General features: G+C 48.5%; 3 protein-coding genes across 6 annotated transcripts in view; 1 reads left to right on the forward strand and 2 right to left on the reverse strand.

Moving 5' to 3' along the window:
• Positions 1 to 48: 48 nt before the first annotated feature.
• Positions 49 to 1,411, reverse strand: LOC120950257 (dnaJ homolog subfamily C member 8). The gene is made up of 3 exons (XM_040368158.2): positions 1,201 to 1,411; positions 786 to 1,106; positions 49 to 720 (listed from the first exon to the last, which is right to left on the reverse strand). Exons 1-3 carry the CDS (start codon positions 1,252 to 1,254, stop codon positions 274 to 276), a joined length of 822 nt encoding a protein of 273 aa, XP_040224092.1. The 5' UTR covers positions 1,255 to 1,411; the 3' UTR covers positions 49 to 273.
• Positions 1,412 to 3,790: 2,379 nt separating this feature from the next.
• On the forward strand, positions 3,791 to 6,562 carry LOC120950255 (protein cereblon). The gene is made up of 5 exons (XM_040368155.2): positions 3,791 to 4,448; positions 4,530 to 4,861; positions 4,944 to 5,307; positions 5,390 to 5,608; positions 5,688 to 6,562. Exons 1-5 carry the CDS (start codon positions 4,059 to 4,061, stop codon positions 5,922 to 5,924), a joined length of 1,542 nt encoding a protein of 513 aa, XP_040224089.2. The 5' UTR covers positions 3,791 to 4,058; the 3' UTR covers positions 5,925 to 6,562.
• Positions 6,563 to 8,938: 2,376 nt separating this feature from the next.
• Positions 8,939 to 20,073, reverse strand: part of LOC120950254 (segmentation protein cap'n'collar) — a 45,513-nt gene continuing 34,378 nt past the window's right edge. For all 4 annotated transcript variants that reach the window (XM_040368153.2, XM_049607209.1, XM_040368151.2 and 1 more), the window contains 5 exons: positions 18,770 to 18,934; positions 18,465 to 18,689; positions 18,147 to 18,240; positions 12,248 to 13,746; positions 8,939 to 12,161 (listed from right to left, as the gene is read on the reverse strand). In XM_040368153.2, coding sequence (XP_040224087.2) covers positions 11,643 to 12,161; positions 12,248 to 13,746; positions 18,147 to 18,240; positions 18,465 to 18,689; positions 18,770 to 18,934 — 2,502 coding nt within the window. In that variant the 3' untranslated portion in view covers positions 8,939 to 11,642. The remainder of the gene's footprint in view (positions 12,162 to 12,247; positions 13,747 to 18,146; positions 18,241 to 18,464; positions 18,690 to 18,769; positions 18,935 to 20,073) is intronic.

Here is a 20,073-nt window from a genome sequence, read left to right on the forward strand (position 1 = left end):
GTTCTCCTGTCTATCTTCACAATGATATTTAAAAAGAAAAACTATTGCTCACATTTCAGTAAAAGACGTTTACTACCACCGAGAAGAATAGTTGAGGGAATCGTGATCAAAAGCTCAACCACAGAACGGAGGACCTACACGCGACATGCAATAGTGAAGGTGTGGCAGAGGGGGAGGGGGGGATGATCCGGTGAGGAAGGCAGTATTAAAACTAAATTCCACGACATTCTACTTCAGCAGCTGGAACGGTTCGGAACACGGCGGTGGCGGCCTCTATCGCGTCTCGGGCTTGATTTTCGGTGGGTTAAACGAGGTGTACTTGGCTTTTTTCGATTTTTTGCTCTTCACGGTCGTTGCCGCGGAGGAGGAGGAGGCGGCGGCGGCCGCGGCAGCTGCAGACGACGACGACGCCGACGAGGACGCCGAGGACGAACCGGCCTGGAACGTGTGCCAGCTGTTGACCCGGTTCTGGCGCGACTCCTCAAAGTTCTTCTGCCACTCCTTCTGCAGGTCGCGCTGCTCCTCCTCCTCGATCTCGGCCTCCCGTTTGCGCTTGCGCTCCTCCATATCGCGCACCTCCAGCTGCTGCCGGCGCCGCTCAATGTCCGCGAACAGCTTCATCACCATCACGTAGATGGCGTGTTTGTATTTTGCCGGTTCGTCCTCCGGCACGCCGTCGTACTTGCCCTCCTTCTTCAGCTTTTTCTTCTTTTCGGCAATCTGGAAGCAACAAATGGGAGCGTTATTGGTCGGGGGCCTGTCTTGCCCTTTCCTCTCCGCCTTACCATCATGTCCGTGCGGTCCTTTGCCTCCTCGTACACCTCGAGACACTTTTTGCGGGTCGCCTCGTTCTCGAGCGTTTTGTACGCTTTGCTGATGATCTCGAACGCCTGCTGGGCGCGGTCCAGATTGTCCGGGTTCTTGTCCGGATGCACCAGTATCGACAAGCTGCGGTATTTTTTCTTGATCTGCTCCAGCGGTGTGTCGCAGTCGAGTTGTAGCACCTCGAACGGGTTGAGGTTGAAGTAGGTCGCACCCGGGCGCAGCAACCGGTCGATCTGCTGTTTGGACGTGAGCACCGAGTCGCGCTTCTCGATCTCCTTCACCTGTCGGGTTGGAAAAAGCACGGGCACACGGCACCTTAGTAGCGGCACTTGGGAGTGCAACCAACACACAACACTGGTCGGCGTCAGGACTTACCTCGGTGTAAAATTCGTTAAACGTTTGCTCCTCATGTCCGCCTCCCTGTGCCATCTTTCCGACGGATGCAGCTGCGATCGACACACAAGACGCCGGATTCGTTCCCTTTTCTTCGGATTAAAAGAAGGGCTTTTTGTTTATTTCGCGTTCGGTGTGTTTTGACTAGCCGCAGCTTGGTGTTGATTTTTTCTGCTCTGTTTTCCTTAGGCCGCGCTCTGACAAACATCACTTGACACATGGACCATGTGTCAAAACTCGCCCATCGCCTGACAGTGTTATATGAGACAAGTGTTTTTATTGCAAAAATCGTGTTTGCGACGTTTTTGAGGAAGTTAAAATGTGAATTATGAAAATTTTAAATTTTATAATAATTTAAAAATCATAAAATTTGGGCTTTTTCAAAAATTACCATTTTGTTTTCAAAAAATGTCTTGCTTTAACTGTCGCTTGTGATGGCCGACGGAGAGCGTGTGGTTCGCTGTCAGTTCGAATGCCTGTCCCAAATGACAATCCAGCCTGCTCTCACTATGGCGAGCTCAATGACAGCTGCTTCAACTCATACTGAGAGGCTATCATCGTTTCCTCCTGCATACTGAGCAAGCTTGTTTTTTTCCCCTCGCTGAGGCGAGATGATTTTGTTTGAATGGTGAGCAAATCTATCGCCGATGATTGCTCTAATGAGATGATCGGGCAACAGCCGCTCACATGATGAAATCATGATGAGGTCGGATTTTGGAGTGAGTATAAATATCTTCACCACATCGAGCCGCCATTGTATTGTGGTTTGAGGAGAACATTGGATCATCAACGAATTGTTTACCTTTGTAAAACGTGCAATAATTGTCCGCTGGCTACATTTCTCTATTCTTTTGTTAAAATAGCATATCAAATATCTCAAACCCGTTAAAATATAGTGAAATGTTGTACCGGACACACGTTGCTTTGAAGAAAACGTAAAATCAAACATATGAAGATGATGAACATCTTCCCTAATTAATAGTTTATGTACAGAATCTAGGTAAGTGTAAAATACTCAACAGAGTGCTGTTGTCCATGTAAAAAAGTTTTTAAATTGCAGAGGGTGATTCTTTCTCCGTCACAGATATCAACAAAAAATGAAGCAGCGTTTAACGATGAAGAAGATACCCAGTTGTGCGATAACCATTAACGTTGAAAATCAAGAGGAATACATGGATTGAAAACACTTAAAGAGAATACGCATCGAGTCGAATTTAAAACGGAAAATAATGGTCTACAAAAAGCGAAAATAATGGCAAAGGAAACGAGTGCAGCTGGGCCGCAATACCATCCAATATTTCATGAAAGGCCATGTTTTGGATTGCCATGATTGTTAGCAATGGCGGATTAAGACGAATGGAGGCCCTAAGCGGTCACACAAAAGTAGTGGCTTGGTTGAAGCGTCTAGCAGGGGATTTTATCAAATATCCCAACCAGAGAAGGATTGAGTAGCAATTATGCTTGTGAGCGGATGGTAGGTGCCATTTTTGGGGCCCCTGGCCGACCCAGATGTTCGACGCTTAAACAACTAAATACACATTAAAACTGAAGGAAATACACATCTAATCTATTACTTTAAAAAATAATATAATTGTATTGATTCGTGATGTATTTTGTGGTGTTGACCTGCATGCACAATTCAAAAATATTCCTATAAATCACAGAAAGGCCTAAAGCCTAAAAGCCTGCCTTATAAGCTTGAAAATTACACGTGACAATGAGCCCTAAAAAAGCTGAATAAAATCACGTGCTTTTAATGGTTTGTAGTTTTAAATTGATTGACAGAGCCGGCTGGCCACATGTAAATAACATGTGCTGTTTTGCAGTGTTCTTACATCCTCCGTTATTTTCAAATTTATCCATGCTTAGAGAGCGTACACTGCTTTTCCACTGCTAGTCATATTGAAATTGCTTTAGTCATAATTTGCACTTGGAGGATTTATACATTCTGTTTTCAATTCTTTTCTTCAAATCCTTTTTCTTTGTCTAGCTTGGATCCTAAATCAGCAGCTTCCATTCAAAAAGAATCAAATTTAGTTTCCACAATTCACGAAAACAAAATTCATTACTTGCACTCTCCATCGTTTGCTCTTCATCATTCCTTGTTGTTTCTTGAACACCATGCAATCATCAAAGGCAACACGATATCATCGTAAATAATTTCACTGGTGCGTTGATCTATTTCTGCTTCAAGGTTCGATGCGTCTACTAGTGCCTTTTCAACGACCCAAATTTCGAAGCCTTCAATGGTTTACATGTTTAATTGAGATGTTCTGACTTGATGTACTGCGGATCAAATCCAACCACGGCAGTACAACAAGTCAAACAGATGAACTGAATAGAAAGGAAGAGTCAGAGTGTACTAGGGATGTAACGGTGGAAAAAGTGAAAGAGGGGAATACCTTTTTTTCGCCATGACTACCATGACGATGATTGCACTGATTTTCTCCTTCCTTTTTTCTCACAGCACGCTGCTCATAGTGAGATCGCTTTCGTCTGAAAAGCGGAACGGAAAGCGACTTGCATCAAATGTCAACCCGATTTTCCGTGCTGAAATTGTCATCCGGGTGTGTGTTGGTGTATTGTGTATTTTTTTTATTGGTGCAACAGCGCAAACATTGGCCATCGTCAGAAAAGAAGTGTTCGACACGGAAGAAAAAAAAGTGCATCACCATAACACCAGCTTGGAAGGGGGGCAACATTCCTTCGTTTATTCTCTCATTCAGAGTTGTTTTGGTGTTTCCCCGTCACAAACCTAAGGCACTGCGATAGTGTTCCCTACCTACAGAGAACAGTGTCTCCGTATCCCGTTTTTTGGGGTGGCCCCGGATGCAAGAGGAATGGAGAGCGATTCGCCCAATCCGCAGCAGAGTGGTGACAGTGCTCCGATCCCCAGTGGCAGCAATGAACGGGACATAGCCAGCCGAAGAAACCGTCTAATGCGCATCACGCAGCGAACGATTGATACGGACGAAAGTGGTCGCAGCAGCAGTAGCAGCAGCAACAGCAGCTTCGACGCGATGGAGGACAACAACAATGAGGTGGACGGCAGGGTCGATCGGGATGATTTTTCCGCCCATCACTCACCCTCCCAGCAGCAGCAGCAGCACGGACTCAATGCCGAGGAGCTGCCAGAGGATGAGGCAGCGCGACTTTTCGAAGACTACATCCGGGAGCGCGAGTCGGCAGCGACCGAAATCTACAACACAGAACTTCCTACCGAGCATGCGGTAAGAGAGCAGGAAAATCCGGAGAGTGCGGCCATATGCTGTTGAATTTCACGATTTTCTTTCTTTTTTTTATGGTAACAGTACCTTGGCAAGATGGAGCGAGTCGAGGGGGTGGATTATCTGGAACCGGGCAAAACCTACCGTCTCCCCATCTACAGTCATCATTCGATCGTGTATCCGGGCGAGATTGTGCCGCTCATGCTGAACGACTCCACGCTCTACAGTGGCCGCTCGAACGACTCCTCCGATGGGCTGAAGTTTGGGCTAGTCTTTCAAAACCAGTACCGCGACGGTGGACGTGTGTACGGCGTCACGTGTCAGGTGTACGAGCGTGGGGCGGAAGGGCTGTCGGCGCTCATGAAAACGGTTGCCCAGCAACGGTTCTACATCGTACGCCAGTCCCAGGAGCGACGGTACGTGTGTGTGACGGGTTGCGATCGTTAGTAGTGTACATTAGCTGAGAGAGAGTTTTTCTTTCTGCTTTTCCCTTCGCAGGGCTGACGTGAAAATACTTCCCGAAATTGTGCTTCCCGATCCGTTGATAAGCACCTGCTCGAATGCCATGGTCCGGTACGCGTACAGCAGTCGAAAGGATCGATTGTCGACCTTTAAGCGGCTGCTAACACAGACGACGGTGTGGCCGCAGTTCGTGTACGACCAGTACGACACCAAGGAGGTGATGGCAAAGGTGGAGCGGTTCCTGTCCTCGCTCAACATTACCAGCGTGCAGACGGACAAGGTCAAGCTGTCGTTCTGGCTCGCCCGAAATATTCCCCTGACGGAGGAGTACCGGAAGATGATATTTTGCACCGATTCCGTGCTGCGTCGTATGTTGATCATCAACAAGGCGCTCGATCATGTAAGTGTTGGGCGGATAATAACCCCATGCAAAAACTGCCCAACGATCAATATCATCATCTTTCCCTCCTTTTGCTACACAGATGTGGTATTTCATCTGCAAGCGATGCGAAAGTGAAATCGCCAACTATGATGATATGTTCGCCATGTCGAAGCAGGGCGTCCAGACGAGCTACTGTAATCCAGCCGGCTACGTACACGACACGCTCACCGTGCACAAGACGAAGGAAAACTCCACCCTGCCCGTCGAACGGCCATCCACGAACTTTAGCTGGTTTCCGGGCTACTCGTGGCAAATTATTGTAAGTACATTATAGGTGGACATGCGGCAGAAAGGCTGGCATAACATAACATTACTCCTCCTTTTTTGTTCCCCACAAGGTCTGTGCTAACTGTCGGCAGCATCTGGGCTGGAAGTTTGTGGCGGAGAAGAAAAACGTTCTGCCCAAAAGTTTCTACGGCCTGTCCGGGACGAACATTACGGTAAAGTCGCACGGTGATCTGAAGAAGACTGAGGGTGAGTTTGATCTCACCGCTAGGACAGCGTCGAACGAGGAGCAGCTCGACTACGAGGAGCTGTCCGAGTTTGACTCCAGCACGGACGAGGAGATGTACTGACTCTCTGGGTCGCTGCAAGCTTGTGTGTACCCTTTAGCGAAGTAGTAGACCGTGAATGAGCATGAGTGAGTGGAATTTTTGCCGAGCTAGCTATATTTTTTTACATGTAAATTGTTTATATGTTTTGCTACTAAACATCGCGCGACTTGCAATCCCAAGCATGCCGGTTGGTTGGTTGGTGCCCTTCTTTGCTGTCAAATGATCCTGAAGGTTTTTCTATGGCGGATTTGTTGTCGATTCAGTAAGAGGGGTGCGTGGTTGAGAGGAAAGGTAATTTTGTAATCAAATCATTTACCGTGTTCACTTAGTTCGTAGGGACTAAATCAACGAGCATGTTCTTTCATGTTCCTTCAACTATCGATTTTGGGAGCGTAAGCTGACACAGACCCTTAGCACCAGGCCTAACAAAGTCCAAGTCCGTAGTATTGGGAGTAAATCAAAAAAGGTTTTGAGATGAGTAGAATACATCCCCAAACATCCCCATTTGGGTAGAGTCTGTGTGTATCGATCTGTTCAAACAATGCTCTATTCTCACCTGCCGAGAAGTAAATGGAAATCTACATGTTAAGCTGGCCTGGACATCAAAGATGAGATTTATGTTTCCATATCTATCCACATAAAATGTTATACAACTTTAACGTGCATTGCAATTTTCACTGTTTTGTTTGCAAGTATGTATTGAGAAATGTTTGGCCGTATTGCATTAAGTTCTAGTTAAAATGTTTTGTTTCATTACATTGGACGCAAAGTTGTGAATAAACGGTATTAAATCAAATGAAATTAACATATATTCTGTTATTTTTTAAGATTGGGTAGCTATTATATTTTCACCCGAGGTCATTAGCCCACTCCATGCTCGCAAGCTGCAGATTCAGCCTGAATTCTCAAGTATTCGACCACAGATTGATGCGGCACCTTTATCCAGTGACTGCGTAGGGCTTCAGTTCGCGTCAATCCGCCACTGGATAGGACCATGAATAGCTAGCATGTGTTGGATCCTTGATAAAACGTGACAGTTTTTGAGAGTCCTTTAGTATCATTGCACATTTTAAAAAATAACATGCTTCCCCTTATAACGGGATGAAAGTCAAAGCCATAAGAAGTTGGCGCCATTTTAAAGTTGGCGCGAAAAGCAATAGCATGAACCACGTGTACGGCGATCAATTCGAATAGGTATGAATTGCAAGTTCGCACCATAAGAATAATGATTATAACCATGCGCTATCACTAGATAAGGGCTATACGTGACTCCGAGGAGTAAATCTCAGAAACCTCCCACTGTTAATCAATCCAGATTTACTACCTATTTGATGCAGAATCTTACTTACTTATCTAAAAAGACTTTACGGACTGGGTCGTCCTTTTCCATGCGTACAACACGGCTAGCCCACCGGAGCCTGGCGAGCTTGATACGCTGCACGACGACAGTGAGGTTGCCGTACATCTCGTATAGCTCGTCATTATAACGGCTCCTCCATTGTCCACACATACGGGGCCAAGTATCCTTATGAGTATCTTCCTCTCGAACGTGACTAAGAGGGTTTTGTCAGATTTGGGCAGTTTCCATGTCTCAGAGGCGTATGAGAGTGCTATATAGTCCCAGGCTCGTCCGTCGCGACAGGATCTTAGAGGTGAACTGATTTCTCAGGCTGTAAAATGATCGGTTGGCAGCCAGTAACCTTGGTCCCAACTCAGCTTTCACGACAATAGTCGTTGCTAACCTTTGACCAAAATTAGGTGAATTCTGGGACGACTTCAAAAGTGCGTTCACCTATCTGTACGTCACGCCTACGTAAGTTAGGGTTTGTTATTGCTAAGGCCATCAGTTTGGGCCTCGTTTATATACAATCCGAGGTTCTCGAAATGCTACATAGGAGAGCCGCAGACCAATGACGTCTATATCACCAACTTATACCAGTATCGTATGGGTTGACTTATAGAGGATGGTTCCCATAGTCTACACCCTCGAGTCGCGAATGGCCATCTCTAGCGCTAAGTTGAATAGGAGACAGGCAAGCCCGTCCCCCTGGCGCAGACCTTTGGTGGTAGCAAAAGGCCCTGAAAGTTTTCCATCTACCTTCACCTGGCAAGTGACGTCATAGTCATGTCATAGTCATGGTCATAGTCATTCTAACTAGCCTTAACAGTTTGGTCGGAATTCCAAAAGAGATCATAGCGTCATATAGTTTTACCCTGGCTATGCTATCATCATAGGGGACGGTCCCGTGGTACAGTCGTCAACTCGAACGTTTTGGGTTCAAGCCTAGAATGGACCGCCCCCCCGTAGCAAGGATTGACTTATCCGGCTGCGTGGTAATGAATACAGTTTCGAAAGCCTGTTGTATAGACCGGGCATATCCGCGTAGGACGTTACGCCAAATAGAAGAAAATGTTATCATATGTAGCTTTGAAGTCAATGAAGAGATGGTATGTGTCGTGTCTCTGTATTCAGCCATCTTCTCCTATATCTGCCGCATGGTGAAGATCTGATCAGTGGTAGCTTTGCCGTTTCGGAATCCTCTTTGACAGTTGCCAACTATCTTTTCGACGTGAGGGACAAGACGAGCCTGAAGGATCAGGGAGAATATTTTATATGCGGTATTCAACACCGTAATATCCCTGGCCGGTCTGGTGGTACAGTCGTCAACTCGTACGACTTAACAACATACCCGTCATGGGTTCAAGCCCCGAATAGACCGTGCCCCCATACGTCTAGGGCTGATTTATCCTGCTATGGCAACAAAAAGTCACTGAAAGCCAAGCTCACTTCACTAGTGGGGTACAGGCAGGCCTTGACCGACAACGGTTGTTGTGCCAATGAAGAAGAAGAATACCCCTGTAGTTGCAGTCGTAAAGCCTGTCGTCTGCTTTCTTGTACATGGGTTAGATGATGCCGAGATTCCAATGACAAGGTATCGATTTATCGATTCGCGCTATTCCACACCTCAGTAACAATTTAATGAATTTCGTTTTCTAGTTCATGATCTTAGAAAGAAGTGAAAAAAACATCGTACTTTTATTTGAGTTTTATATTCCTTTTATTTTTCACTTTACTTATGTACACAACAAAGTCAGATAGTTAGATTTCTCCATTCCTACTCTTAGATAGATTTCGTGTTTGCACCACAATCCAAAGCTTACACAAGAACAACCAAAGCCTAAAGGTGAAACGTAATTAAGGAAAGCAGAAACAAAGCTACTGCAGCTGTTGTCGCAATGAGACAGGCGTCCGCGCGCAGCAAGTGCGCAAATAATATGCCCACAACATTGCTCCAGCATAGACATATTTGGTACATTTTACACCAATTACGTTTAACATCCACCAGCTGCGCGATGATTCCAACCTCAGCCAGCATCGCAGCAAATGAGCTAACGCGTCCTGCTAGCATCCTTCGATGTGTGAGTTTGGCGCATATTGCGCCATGCGTATTACGCCGTAGTGTGGCCGTATCAACCACACGATCATGCGCGCATGCGTGTATGCATATCAATAGAGATGCAGAAACGCAACGAAAGAAACAGTTCATTAGCGGAGTTATCATTCCATTTCGCTTTAGTGAAACCACAGAACCATCTTGTTTTTTTAAACATTTTTCTGTCTTTTCTTTTTGTATGTTTTTTTTTGCTTTCTGTTTGGTTGGTTTTTACTTTCTGATGCACTATATATTGCCCATTGTCCAACGTATAACCGCTCACTTAATTATTAAAGCTTCACTAAAGTAAAAACCCCACCGCTAAGTAAATTAGCAACCACACACCACTTGCATCATTACTCAGTGCATCTCTGCCTTTCATGTGTTTTGTTTTTTTTTTTGTTTTTATTATTTTACAACTTTTCCCAATATATAATATTTTCCCTAGCTCTCGAACTCGTTTTTTTTACGCGCTCCTCCCTACGGTCCCTCTGCACTTAATATTTTACATACAATTTATCTTTTTTTTGCATTCCAATTGCACCCCTTCTCCTCCTTTCCGGCAGCCTAAATTATCTTACTACAACATTGGAAAGCTACGGGTTTGTATTCACTTACTGCATTCTAATGTTAATGTATATATGTATATGTACAAAAGTGTATAAAACTAATAATATTATTAATGTATATAAAAAAAAAACAAAACTATCCATCACATCGGTTGTCGGGTACGATTCAGCAAACACAGCATTTAGAGTAGTAGTAGTAGTAGTAGTGGTTGTTGTGTAGTAGTACAGTAGGATTAGCAGTAGCGTTTTAGCACTGTTCAGAGAGTAGCAGAACGGTTCAATAAGTGCACGAGCCCGCGCACACATTCACCCTCGTCTATCCTTTGACGAGCCCTTGTACGGTTCTCGTACGGCCGTAGTACGCCACCATCACAAGCCACTTTTCACGATGCACTGCGCAATTGTGTAGCGCATCCGCTCAGTCCATCCATTACCGCCAATCATTTCTCGACTGGCGAAGCTAATTATTCCCTGTAACGCAAACTACCGTACGGCTAGCTTTACATTTGCTGCGGTAATATTACCAAAAAAAAAAAACACTAAACTGTTTTTTTACTAAGCATACAACAGCCCGGATACCGCTTACTAACTTTGTAAAACTTTGAGCTCAAAACTCAATACCGGCAAGTTGGGAGCAACAAAAAAGGAAACAAAAATATGAAAATAAAAAAAAAAAAAACAATCCATGGAGTAATCCACGGAATAAGGGACCAGGGGGAAAGGGCGGGGAATGTGTATGTACAAGTAGTTAAGCATAAATAGTTTGTTAATAACATTAATAACGGGGCGGGATTTTTTTTACTTCATATAAATAGGCATATTAAAGATTTGCTGAGAAACTTGCTTAACAGCAGTTGGGGATGATAGCAATGGCAAGGGGGAGGGGGGAACCCACCCCACTGCAGATGTAAAAAGTGCGTACCCCTCTCCCAGCCAAAGTGGGAAATGAGACCACCGAGCAATTTTTAGCACACATGTAACTGTTAGCACCGCTTGTAACTATAGAACTATTTACACCGATACCAGCTGTGTTTGTGTGTGTGAGGTGGTAAAAAGGGTAAGGACCCTTGTTCGATCCTCTATCCGTTAAAGATAAGTTCCATCCACTACCACCAGGTGTCGCTTTGCTCGTTGGCTTTGTGTATTCCTGCGTAAAACGGCCTGCGTAAAGCGCACACACTAATAGCACGTGGTCTGGATGAAGTTGTGTGAAAAGTTTGAAAATTTCATCGGCCCTGCTTGCCACCAACGCTCTTCGGCTAAATGCCACGTGTATGTTTTCCTTAAAACAGAAACAATTACCTATCTCTCATGCACAGCACATACGGATATTAAACCTTCAATCAAGGGTGTGTGATCGTTGTGTGAAAAGCACCAAAAATCCTCCCATCGCTCGCGTGTACACATACAGAGCGTGTACGTGTTGGCGTGGGCAGGATGCGGATGCGCAAGCAACCGAAACAAAAAAGGCTCCATGCACGACCACCAGAGGGAGCCACGGAACTGTTTTCAAGCGCACAAACAAAAAAAACGCATTGACGCATTGCGCGCAGAACTGTTTTCTTCTCTGTGTTTTGATGAGGCCATGGTGGCTGCGGATGGTTCACCAATACACTCTTCCGCTTGAATTACACCTCCACTTTCCTCTTCCTTCTCCTCCACCTCCCTCCACCTCGTTACGGCGGCAGAATGGAGCAATCAAACCAGTCGAAGTAGTGCCACCGATACCGGAAACACTACTCCTTGGTGCGCTGGTGCACGATGGCCGCCGTTGCTGAAGCCGTACCGTTCATGCCACTGCCCTGCACGCTGCCTCCACTACCTCCTACTACCCCACTACTACTGCTGCTGGTGCTGCTGCTGCTACTGCTGTGGTTACTGCCCGTTACGCTTGCACCGTTGCTGCTGGCTCCGCCCATCGCCAGTGATCCGTTCATGGATCCGTTCATTGCGGCCGATCCACCGCCGATAAGCCCGTGGTGGTGTTGCAGATGATGATGCGGATGCAGCTGATGATGACCGTGGCCGTGCTGATGATGATGGCCGGCGTGGTGCGTGCCCGCCGCTCCCGAATGGTGCAGCGAGGGATGAACACCGTTGGCGGTGCCGTTGGAGGAGTTGCCGCCGAGATGGTTCGAACCGGCACCGTTCGGTCGTTCGGAGTTGCGCGGCACGAGCACGACCGCTCCGTCCGCACTCTGCTGCAAGCTGTAATGCTCCTGCGAGTAAGGGTTTCCGTCGGCATCGCGCAGGTTCTGGAAATGTGGAGGAGCATTGGAAGCGAAAATTAAACATCGACCCATCAAATACCGGGGCGAAAGAAAAAGGGCCGATCTCTCACCTGGAACACGTGCCGATACAGCATGGAAAACTTGTCGCGTATCTTCTTGTGCTCGGACAGCACCATCTCGCGGTCGCGCATCAGCCGCTCCTTGCGCATCTTCATGTCCTTCACCTCGTCCGCGAGCGTCACGATCTGGTCGAGCTTGCGCTTGCGGCAGTTCTGGGCCGCCACCTTGTTCTTACCCCTCCTTCGGATGTCCCGGATGAGGGAAAGCTGCGTCTCGCTCAGATCGTACTTGGACAGCCGCTCGTTAAACTCGTCCATCGGCAGGTTGATGATGTCGTGCACCGGGATGGGGATCTGCAGCGCCCGCGCCCGCTTCTCGTCCCGCGTCAGATGTTCCTCCTCCGCCTTGCGGCTGTGCAGCGCCGAGGAGCGCGATTTGTCGCGCGTCTGTGGCTTCGGGCCCTGGTGCACGCCCACCGCTCCGCCGCCCCCGTTGGGCGTGGCGAACGGCAGCGTGTACGTGTGGTTGTGGTGTATCATGTCCTGGGGCTGCAGCGGTCCACGGCCACCCATCGCCGCCGAGTGGTGGCTGCGCGGGAAATCGATACCGTACGGGTACTTCATGTCGGTGAGGGCGGCCGCGGCAGCCGCCGCCGCCGCTGCCGACGACTCGTGCTGGTGATGCTGCAGGTGGTCCTCCTGCTTGGCGGCACCCTCCAGTGGCCCAATGGTCGGACCGGCGGCCGTTTGCGGACCGACCACGTTCATGTAGTCGTACTCGTACTTGATGGCCGTCGGGAGTAGAACGCCCGCCGCCGTGGCACCAGCGCCACCGCCGGCCGCTCCACCGGCAGCACCGCCATCGAGCCCGGGAGGACCACCGGCCGTACCGGCGGTCCCGCCGTTCGGTGACGGATGAATCGACGGAACGGTCGACGTGTTTTGCTCCTGGAAGTAGCGCTTCGCGAACATGTGATGCTTCTTCTGGGCGACGGGCGGTCCCTGCCGGGGTCCGTGCTCGCCCATCCGGCTCGATGGAACACCACCGGCCCCGCCAGCACCACCACCGCCAGCGCCATTCGTTTGGTTGTAGCTGTAGTCGTACGGGCCGCCGTACTTGCCATTGTGGTACTCCTGCGCACTGTCGCTGCCCCCGTCGCCCCACTCACCGTCCGACAGCGAGGGGACGCGCTCGGAGCCCATCGAGCTGACGGCACTGTCGCTGGACGCGTCCAACCGATCGCCCGGCGTACCGGACGACGCCCCGCCGGCCCCACCGCCGGACGACGCTCCGGACGAGGCGGACGACGCGGATGACGATCCGTTGACTAGGGCGCTGACGTTCATGGCATTCTGCAGACCGCCACCGCTCGCCGACGACATCAGTGACAGATGGTGGTGGTGGTGGGAGTGCGGATGGACACCGCCGTGGTTGACCAGGTTGGAGGCGGCGGACGCCGACACACCCAGCATACCTCCGCCCCCGGATGCGTTGTTTCCGCCGCTGCCGGTTGTGCCATTGTGCTCCAGCATGCGCATCGTGTACATACCTTGGGGTGGAAGGAAATTGGGGGGAAAAAAACATAATTAGGTCGGTTCCAGCTGAAGATGACTGCTCTGGAAAAGCAATTTGGGACCATGGGACAGTGAGTGATCGTAAGCGGGGATTAAGTCGTGCGTTTGTCGTGCTATTTACCAAGAAATGCGTACGGTGACAGCATGGCTGTGTTGCGTGCGCTCGCTTGTGTCTATCTTGCCTCAAAACTTTTGTCTGTACACTAGGGGTTTTGGAGTACACAGGGGAGCAAGGGGTGGTGGTGGTGTAAACAACATACAAGAGCACCGAAGCACGTTTGTTCACAGGCTTAGAGGAAAATTCGGAACCACCGGTCGATGCGCGTCCGTTGCGCGTGCTATCGTGTCTATCGAGTGGTCTAATTTAACCAATCGAACTGTTCACACACAGACACACGCACACACACACATCTAGATACCATAGAGCAACCGTCACCGAGGTAAAGCGTCGCCGAGGTCAGCGAAATGCTTGCCGTCGCGCGGCTACTTGGATGCGCTCTTTCCCGGCGCTATGGCTAGCTTCTGCACACACACATACACGCACAAACACAGTCACAAACACCGGGCACGGTGTTAATAATGCTGATGAGTAGTAAATAATAATGACTTGCAACACTGCGCTTTTTGGGGATCGGTTTCATCGGCCCCCACCACCAATCTCACCCCACCAGCGTCCGGTGGGTGGTATTTTTGGCTAATGTTCCCTGCTTTTCCCCTCCTTTCTTCTTCTTTTTCTTCTTCTTTGGCTAGTGGTGGCGTTGTGATAAGAAGGCTTCTTTACAAAGCGCGAGGGAAAACGTTACAAAGGGGGTGTGTGGTGTGTGTGTTGGGGCGGATTCCCTATCCGCGATGGAAAAGATTATCTCGCACACTCGGGAAGGGGCTTCCAAAGGGACCGTCGTGGCGGTGGCTCGGGCCAATTCATATCTATCGTGTCGCGAACGTATCGCGATATCGCGCCATGCTCTAGCCCCGTATCAAACCCCGTCTCGTTTGTGTGTGAGGGGGGGAGGGGGGGGGAGGTGTGTGGTTAGGCGAGAAGTGAAACAAACCGGCAATCGTACACACACACGCACGGGGGTGCCAGCAATCGCTGAGTCATTCGGTGATGCGTATAAACGGGCAGCCAGCGCTAGCTTTCGGACCTTTTAGCTTGTTGGGTTTTAACGGTTTTACTTTGCTTTGGTGACACACACTGTCGGAGTCGGAACATTATTTTGCAGTGAGTGTGCACACGCAACAGATACACGCAAACACAAGGAGGGGCGATCTTTTTTAAATGCACTGGGCCGCCACTTTTGCTTGTTGCAGTTCGAAAACAATCCAAACACGTGTTCGCAAAAGTGAACAGACGTGCGACGAAGAGACAACCGCGCCCATCGATAATTTAAATTTGTGTTCTTCTGTTTCCGCTTTTATCCGCGCACAAAGCTGCTTGTTTTTACACTGCGATTTATTCAGACTGCACATGAATAGATTTTTGATTTACAATCGCGCAAGCAACACGCACCGAAGAACGCAAAAGAACCGTCACTCGCGCGTAACTTTCACACATAGAGGGCGCAAGCAGTATTGGTGGTGCGCACAGGCGATTGCCAATGAAAAGGTGGGATGAACCGGAAAGGGTGCGGGCGCGGGCTAACGCACACATGTGCCCTTCACACACACACAAACACACACACACACAAACACACGCCACTACAAACGCATACACACATTCGCGCTCAACGGACATTCACGTACTGTTTTAGCCGTTTTCCTTTCATCGGCAATTTCTAGACGCGGGCAAACATGGCCTAGGCTCCCCTTCGTGTCTCCCCCTCTCAATCTTCTGTCCACATTCCCCCGATATCATCGTTGGGTGTTCCAGAAAACCGTAAAACAGGGTGCTGCTGCTGCTGCTGCTGCTGTCGCAACAACGCGCTTAGTGTGTGGAGAGTCTTATCATTATCTTATCTTTGGCAACACACACCACCACCACCATCACACATTAGACAAACGGTCTTTCTCAGTGCGCGAGTGGGTGGGTAGTGGGTTAAGGTGGCGAATTATGTGTGTGTGTGGGTTATTTCTGTACCGTAAAACCAACACCACCGCCATCATCCCCCCCAAAAAAAAATGCGAAGAACGACGATGGCAAAATGACGCGTTATGCTGTCGGTCAAAGTCAACGTGAGGCCACTTTGAAGAAAACTGTGATGCGCTTCAAAATGAGTTTTCATTTTTGCTTCCTTTTTTTAAGTAATCACGTGTCGCATAAAGCCGTCTTATGGACGGAGGGGCGCAGCAAAAAGGACGCACACACACACACACGCACAAAGGATAAAAATTAATGATCACACGTCAGCACCCGGATATTGCTTAATCTTCTTTTTCCATCTTTGGGCGCCATGTTTGCAACAATATTTAAAAAAAAAAGAACAAGGAGAAGGAGCAAGGAACAGAGGGGGTGGTGCTGCGTTCAAAAGCTCAAACATACGCCATGTGCGCGTGTGAGCGTGTTTCCCTTTTCTTAGCTGTAGATTACACTTCTTAAGCCTATTAAAATATTGTCTACCGCTTTTCATCGATTTACCCCCACACACACACAGCCAACCCAACGCGGACTTTGCCGCGTATCCTGGGACCGAGCATGCCGGGGACCCGCTGGTTCTTTATTTCCAGCACCCCCGAAAACCCTGGGCCCTGGAGTGAGATGGCACTTTTCAAAGTCCTGTCGGCAAATGAAACAGACGGCGGCGGGACGTGCGCAGCAGCAACGCCGAACCACGCGGCGGTGTGGGAATATATTGAGGCCCGATAGAGGAAAAATTAGTTCTCCAGCTTTCACCGCACCGTCCCCGATGGAGTAGTGCCCGGAGTGCCGAGGGAAAGAGGCATCCACAGAGCAACCCGGAGTGCCCGAAACATGACTTGGAACTTTCGGTTTGTGTTTCATTTTCAAACCCGCTAGAACCGAAATCCACCACCACCAGTTCTATCGTTCTATTGGGGTTCTCTCCTCTCCTTTCTCTCCTTCTCTCTAGCATTGAACCGAACCGCTGTTGGTATGTTTAATTATGCTGCGCGCAACATCTTGCGCTCGATTTGTTCTATTTTTCACTCTCATTGCTCCCGATTCTATTGGGTGCTCGTGTTTTTTTTGGTTTTGCTTTTGTTTGACGGTTATCAAGGCCTTCCAGAGGCTTTGCTGCGGGGGGCTGTCATGAAGGGTGGGCGAATTGAGGACTGAATGCAGTTTGAGTTGTTGTAATTGGAGGGAAAAATAATTTGAATGTGACAAAAGCTATCCCTTTCTATTTTGTTTGTTTGTTTTATACGTCATATGGGAGTTTTTCGGCCGTTGAGTAGACTCAAACGGAGTTCAAATTATGCCCAAAAGTGTGTAGGTCGATAAATGAGAAATAGAAAACATTTTTCTAATTCATTTTGCAATGTTTAAAGATGTAAAACATTTAATGAAGAATTAAAACATCAAACAATTACAAGCCTCGTTAATTCTGATCGCGATTTCGTTGCGAATTTGAACAACTTTCCGATGGAATATTGTGATAAAAATTGAATTCGTTTTCAGTTTTTAGTCGTTTGCTGAATGAAAAAGGCGAAAATAAACTAATTTTTCAAAAACTTGATTGTTTCTACGAAACATTAAAACAATAATTATTGTAGAAAGACAATTTGCGCGGAAAAAAACTGCAATAATGTTCAGGACTGATTGTATTTTATACAAGATTAAAGGATATTACAATAGAAAATAATCAACAACTACTCAGGCATCCTACAACAACCACCATAATCAAAACAGCAGCAGCAAACCATAGCGCTGAATTGCAATGCATAAATCGGTGCGATGAAGTTGCACATTAAATCAATGATGTTAATATTTTTTTTTCACAACTGTCATTATTTAGAGCACACACGCCGAACGCTCGTCAAAGTGGCAAGTAACGCTAATGCACGAAGGCGATAGAATGAGGTAATTCCACTTTTTAGCCCACTTTTTGCAACGTAATGGGTGGTAGCGGATAAGATAAGACCCATTTTCATTGACCACAACACCGCAGCCACGCGGGAGAGTTGTTAGCCGGCACGGACACATTCGTATCGGCAAGGTAATGTATTGATCGTTCTCGTCAGCGGTACTGTCCACGATAAGCATTTTCTATCACTATTCTCGATTAGTTCCTTCGACGAGAACACATTTCCGATCGATCACACGGGCGGGATTCTCACACGCGGTGGCCTTCATTATGCGAGCATGTGCGGTGCATGTGTTTATGCCTTGCTACAGCCCCACAACGGGATGGCATATAATAATCATTCACTCAATCAACCCATCACATCCCCCACCGCGGCAAATCCCAACACTACTTACCTTCGTTGACGGCGATATCCATCAGCTGCAAATCTTCGTCGTTCAGAATGGAATTCAAAAAGCCATCGGTGTGGTTCATTTCCGACGATGTGTTCTGCGCGGGAGGGAACGAAGGAAAAAAGGACTTTAGATTACTTTTTCGAAACCATGGGAGGAAGGGAATATGCCAGAGCAAAAGGGAGGAGAGTGGTGCCAATCATGCCGCGGCAAACCGTGGCCACGCTATTAATGCTTGATTATTATTCACGATGACCACACGGAGCCCGAAGGTGTGACTAATGCTGCAAAATGTGTCCATAAGTGAGCGCCTGCCCTTACCGAGTAGTACATCATCTCGGGATCCATTTTGTACCCGGACGTGCCAGCATCCGTCTCGGACGTGGAGTTGGTCAGATGCATGCTGGTGGCGACGGCCGAACCGAGGTTCGCCCCGTAGTGCGGCTGGGCCGGCGAAATGTCGGCCAGCGATGCATTCTGCAGTACGGCGGCATGCGGCGGATGATGGTACTGGCCGTGCTGCGGGCCAGCAATGCCTCCACTCGGCTAAACGGAAGAGAAGGGAGAGGAGTTGCATTAGAAGGGAAACAAAACCGGGACATAAATGCACAGGGAGGAGACCTTACCTGATACGAGGGATAGTGTGACGGGTAGTGCGCGTGGGACGGATGGGACGGTGGCATATCGGCGACACCCATGCCCACCCCCATGCCGGGTGGAAAGCTCAGCAAATTGGCCAGATCCTGCCAGCGTTGTTCCATCGAAACAGCTCGACTCAGCGGCACACGGGACTGCAATGAAGGAAGAGAGCAGAAAACGAGGTTAGCAACGGGGGGTGATACGAATCAAGGAGTCTGTTTTCGGAACAAACCAACAAAGGCAACACCAATCTTAGATCAATCTCATATTTGTGCACATTCGAAGCTGTTGTGCGGCTTTGACTGCTTCACGAGCCCGAAGGGCTTGACGACGGGGACCCACAACTTGCCCCCAAAAAGGGATGAGATGGCGGCACCGTGCTCGATGTCGCGACACAAAGCAACGAACCCCTCCAACATCTGACCGACCCTGCTGTGTCTCGGCGGTGGGAGGCAAAACGCCCCAGAGCCCGCCACAAGCCCCACTCGCCACCACCAATTGAATATCGGCGCTCTGGCACATTAGAACACAATTAATTGTATATCATTTGCGCCCCTCTAATTTTACGCTACCACCAAGGTCACGTCACACATTTACAATGTCAAATGCGGCATACCGTGTGTATCCCCCGCCCGTGTGCACCCCCAAAACGCAAACCCTTGGCCGAACTTGCCCGTAACAGGGAGGATCGAATTTGATGTGACCCCGCCACCGGACCGGAATGCATCTTCCCCATCGCCGTGTGGTCAAGCTACTTGTGTCCGCACCGGTAATAAGGCAGGGAAGGGCGAAAGTGGAGGGGGATGGTTTGGCATTATTATGGGTTACAGAGAAAGGGTCGAACGTTTGTCGGCAACAACTACTACTGTGTCTGTTGTACGCATGAATCGGAAGCGTTTAGTGCTCGGTGTGGTTGTCGTCCGCGGATGGAACTCACTGTTTATCATCCCCCCCCCCCCCCCCCCCACCTGTTCGCTAGTTGTTATTATTGCGCCACACTGCAACGACGCACTGCTTTATAATTAGCCGCTCATTAGTGGGGAGGAGGAGAAAACAAAAACAAAAAAAGGCACACAACACAGGTGGGGAAACGTTTGATAGCGATGTTTGTTTTATAAGAGCTGGACGTATTTATCAATTAGCTCCCGCGGGGCAGCGATATTGCGTGCCATCGATCCAGTTCATTAGCTAAACACCGCGCTACTACACTGTGGTGTGCGACGATTAGGCAGAGGGAGAAGTAGTGCTGGCGCTCATTTGCACCCTGGAAGCTGGTCGTTGTAATTATTTG

Source organism: Anopheles coluzzii, chromosome 2 (genome assembly GCF_943734685.1).
Source record: "Anopheles coluzzii chromosome 2, AcolN3, whole genome shotgun sequence".
Classification (NCBI taxonomy): domain Eukaryota; kingdom Metazoa; phylum Arthropoda; class Insecta; order Diptera; family Culicidae; genus Anopheles; species Anopheles coluzzii.

What these genes read in the sequence shown, in the direction of transcription:
- LOC120950257 (XM_040368158.2), bottom strand. Translation starts at nt 1,254, where the DNA reads ATGGCACAGGGAGGCGGACATGAGGAGCAAACGTTTAACGAATTTTAC. An exon ending in TTAACGAATTTTACACCGAG is followed by an intron (nt 1,107 to 1,200) that starts GTAAGTCCTGAC and finishes CCAACCCGACAG; the next exon opens with GTGAAGGAGATCGAGAAGCG. An exon ending in AGGACCGCACGGACATGATG is followed by an intron (nt 721 to 785) that starts GTAAGGCGGAGA and finishes TGTTGCTTCCAG; the next exon opens with ATTGCCGAAAAGAAGAAAAA.
- LOC120950255 (XM_040368155.2), top strand. Translation starts at nt 4,059, where the DNA reads ATGGAGAGCGATTCGCCCAATCCGCAGCAGAGTGGTGACAGTGCTCCG. An exon ending in AACTTCCTACCGAGCATGCG is followed by an intron (nt 4,449 to 4,529) that starts GTAAGAGAGCAG and finishes TTATGGTAACAG; the next exon opens with TACCTTGGCAAGATGGAGCG. An exon ending in GCTACTCGTGGCAAATTATT is followed by an intron (nt 5,609 to 5,687) that starts GTAAGTACATTA and finishes GTTCCCCACAAG; the next exon opens with GTCTGTGCTAACTGTCGGCA.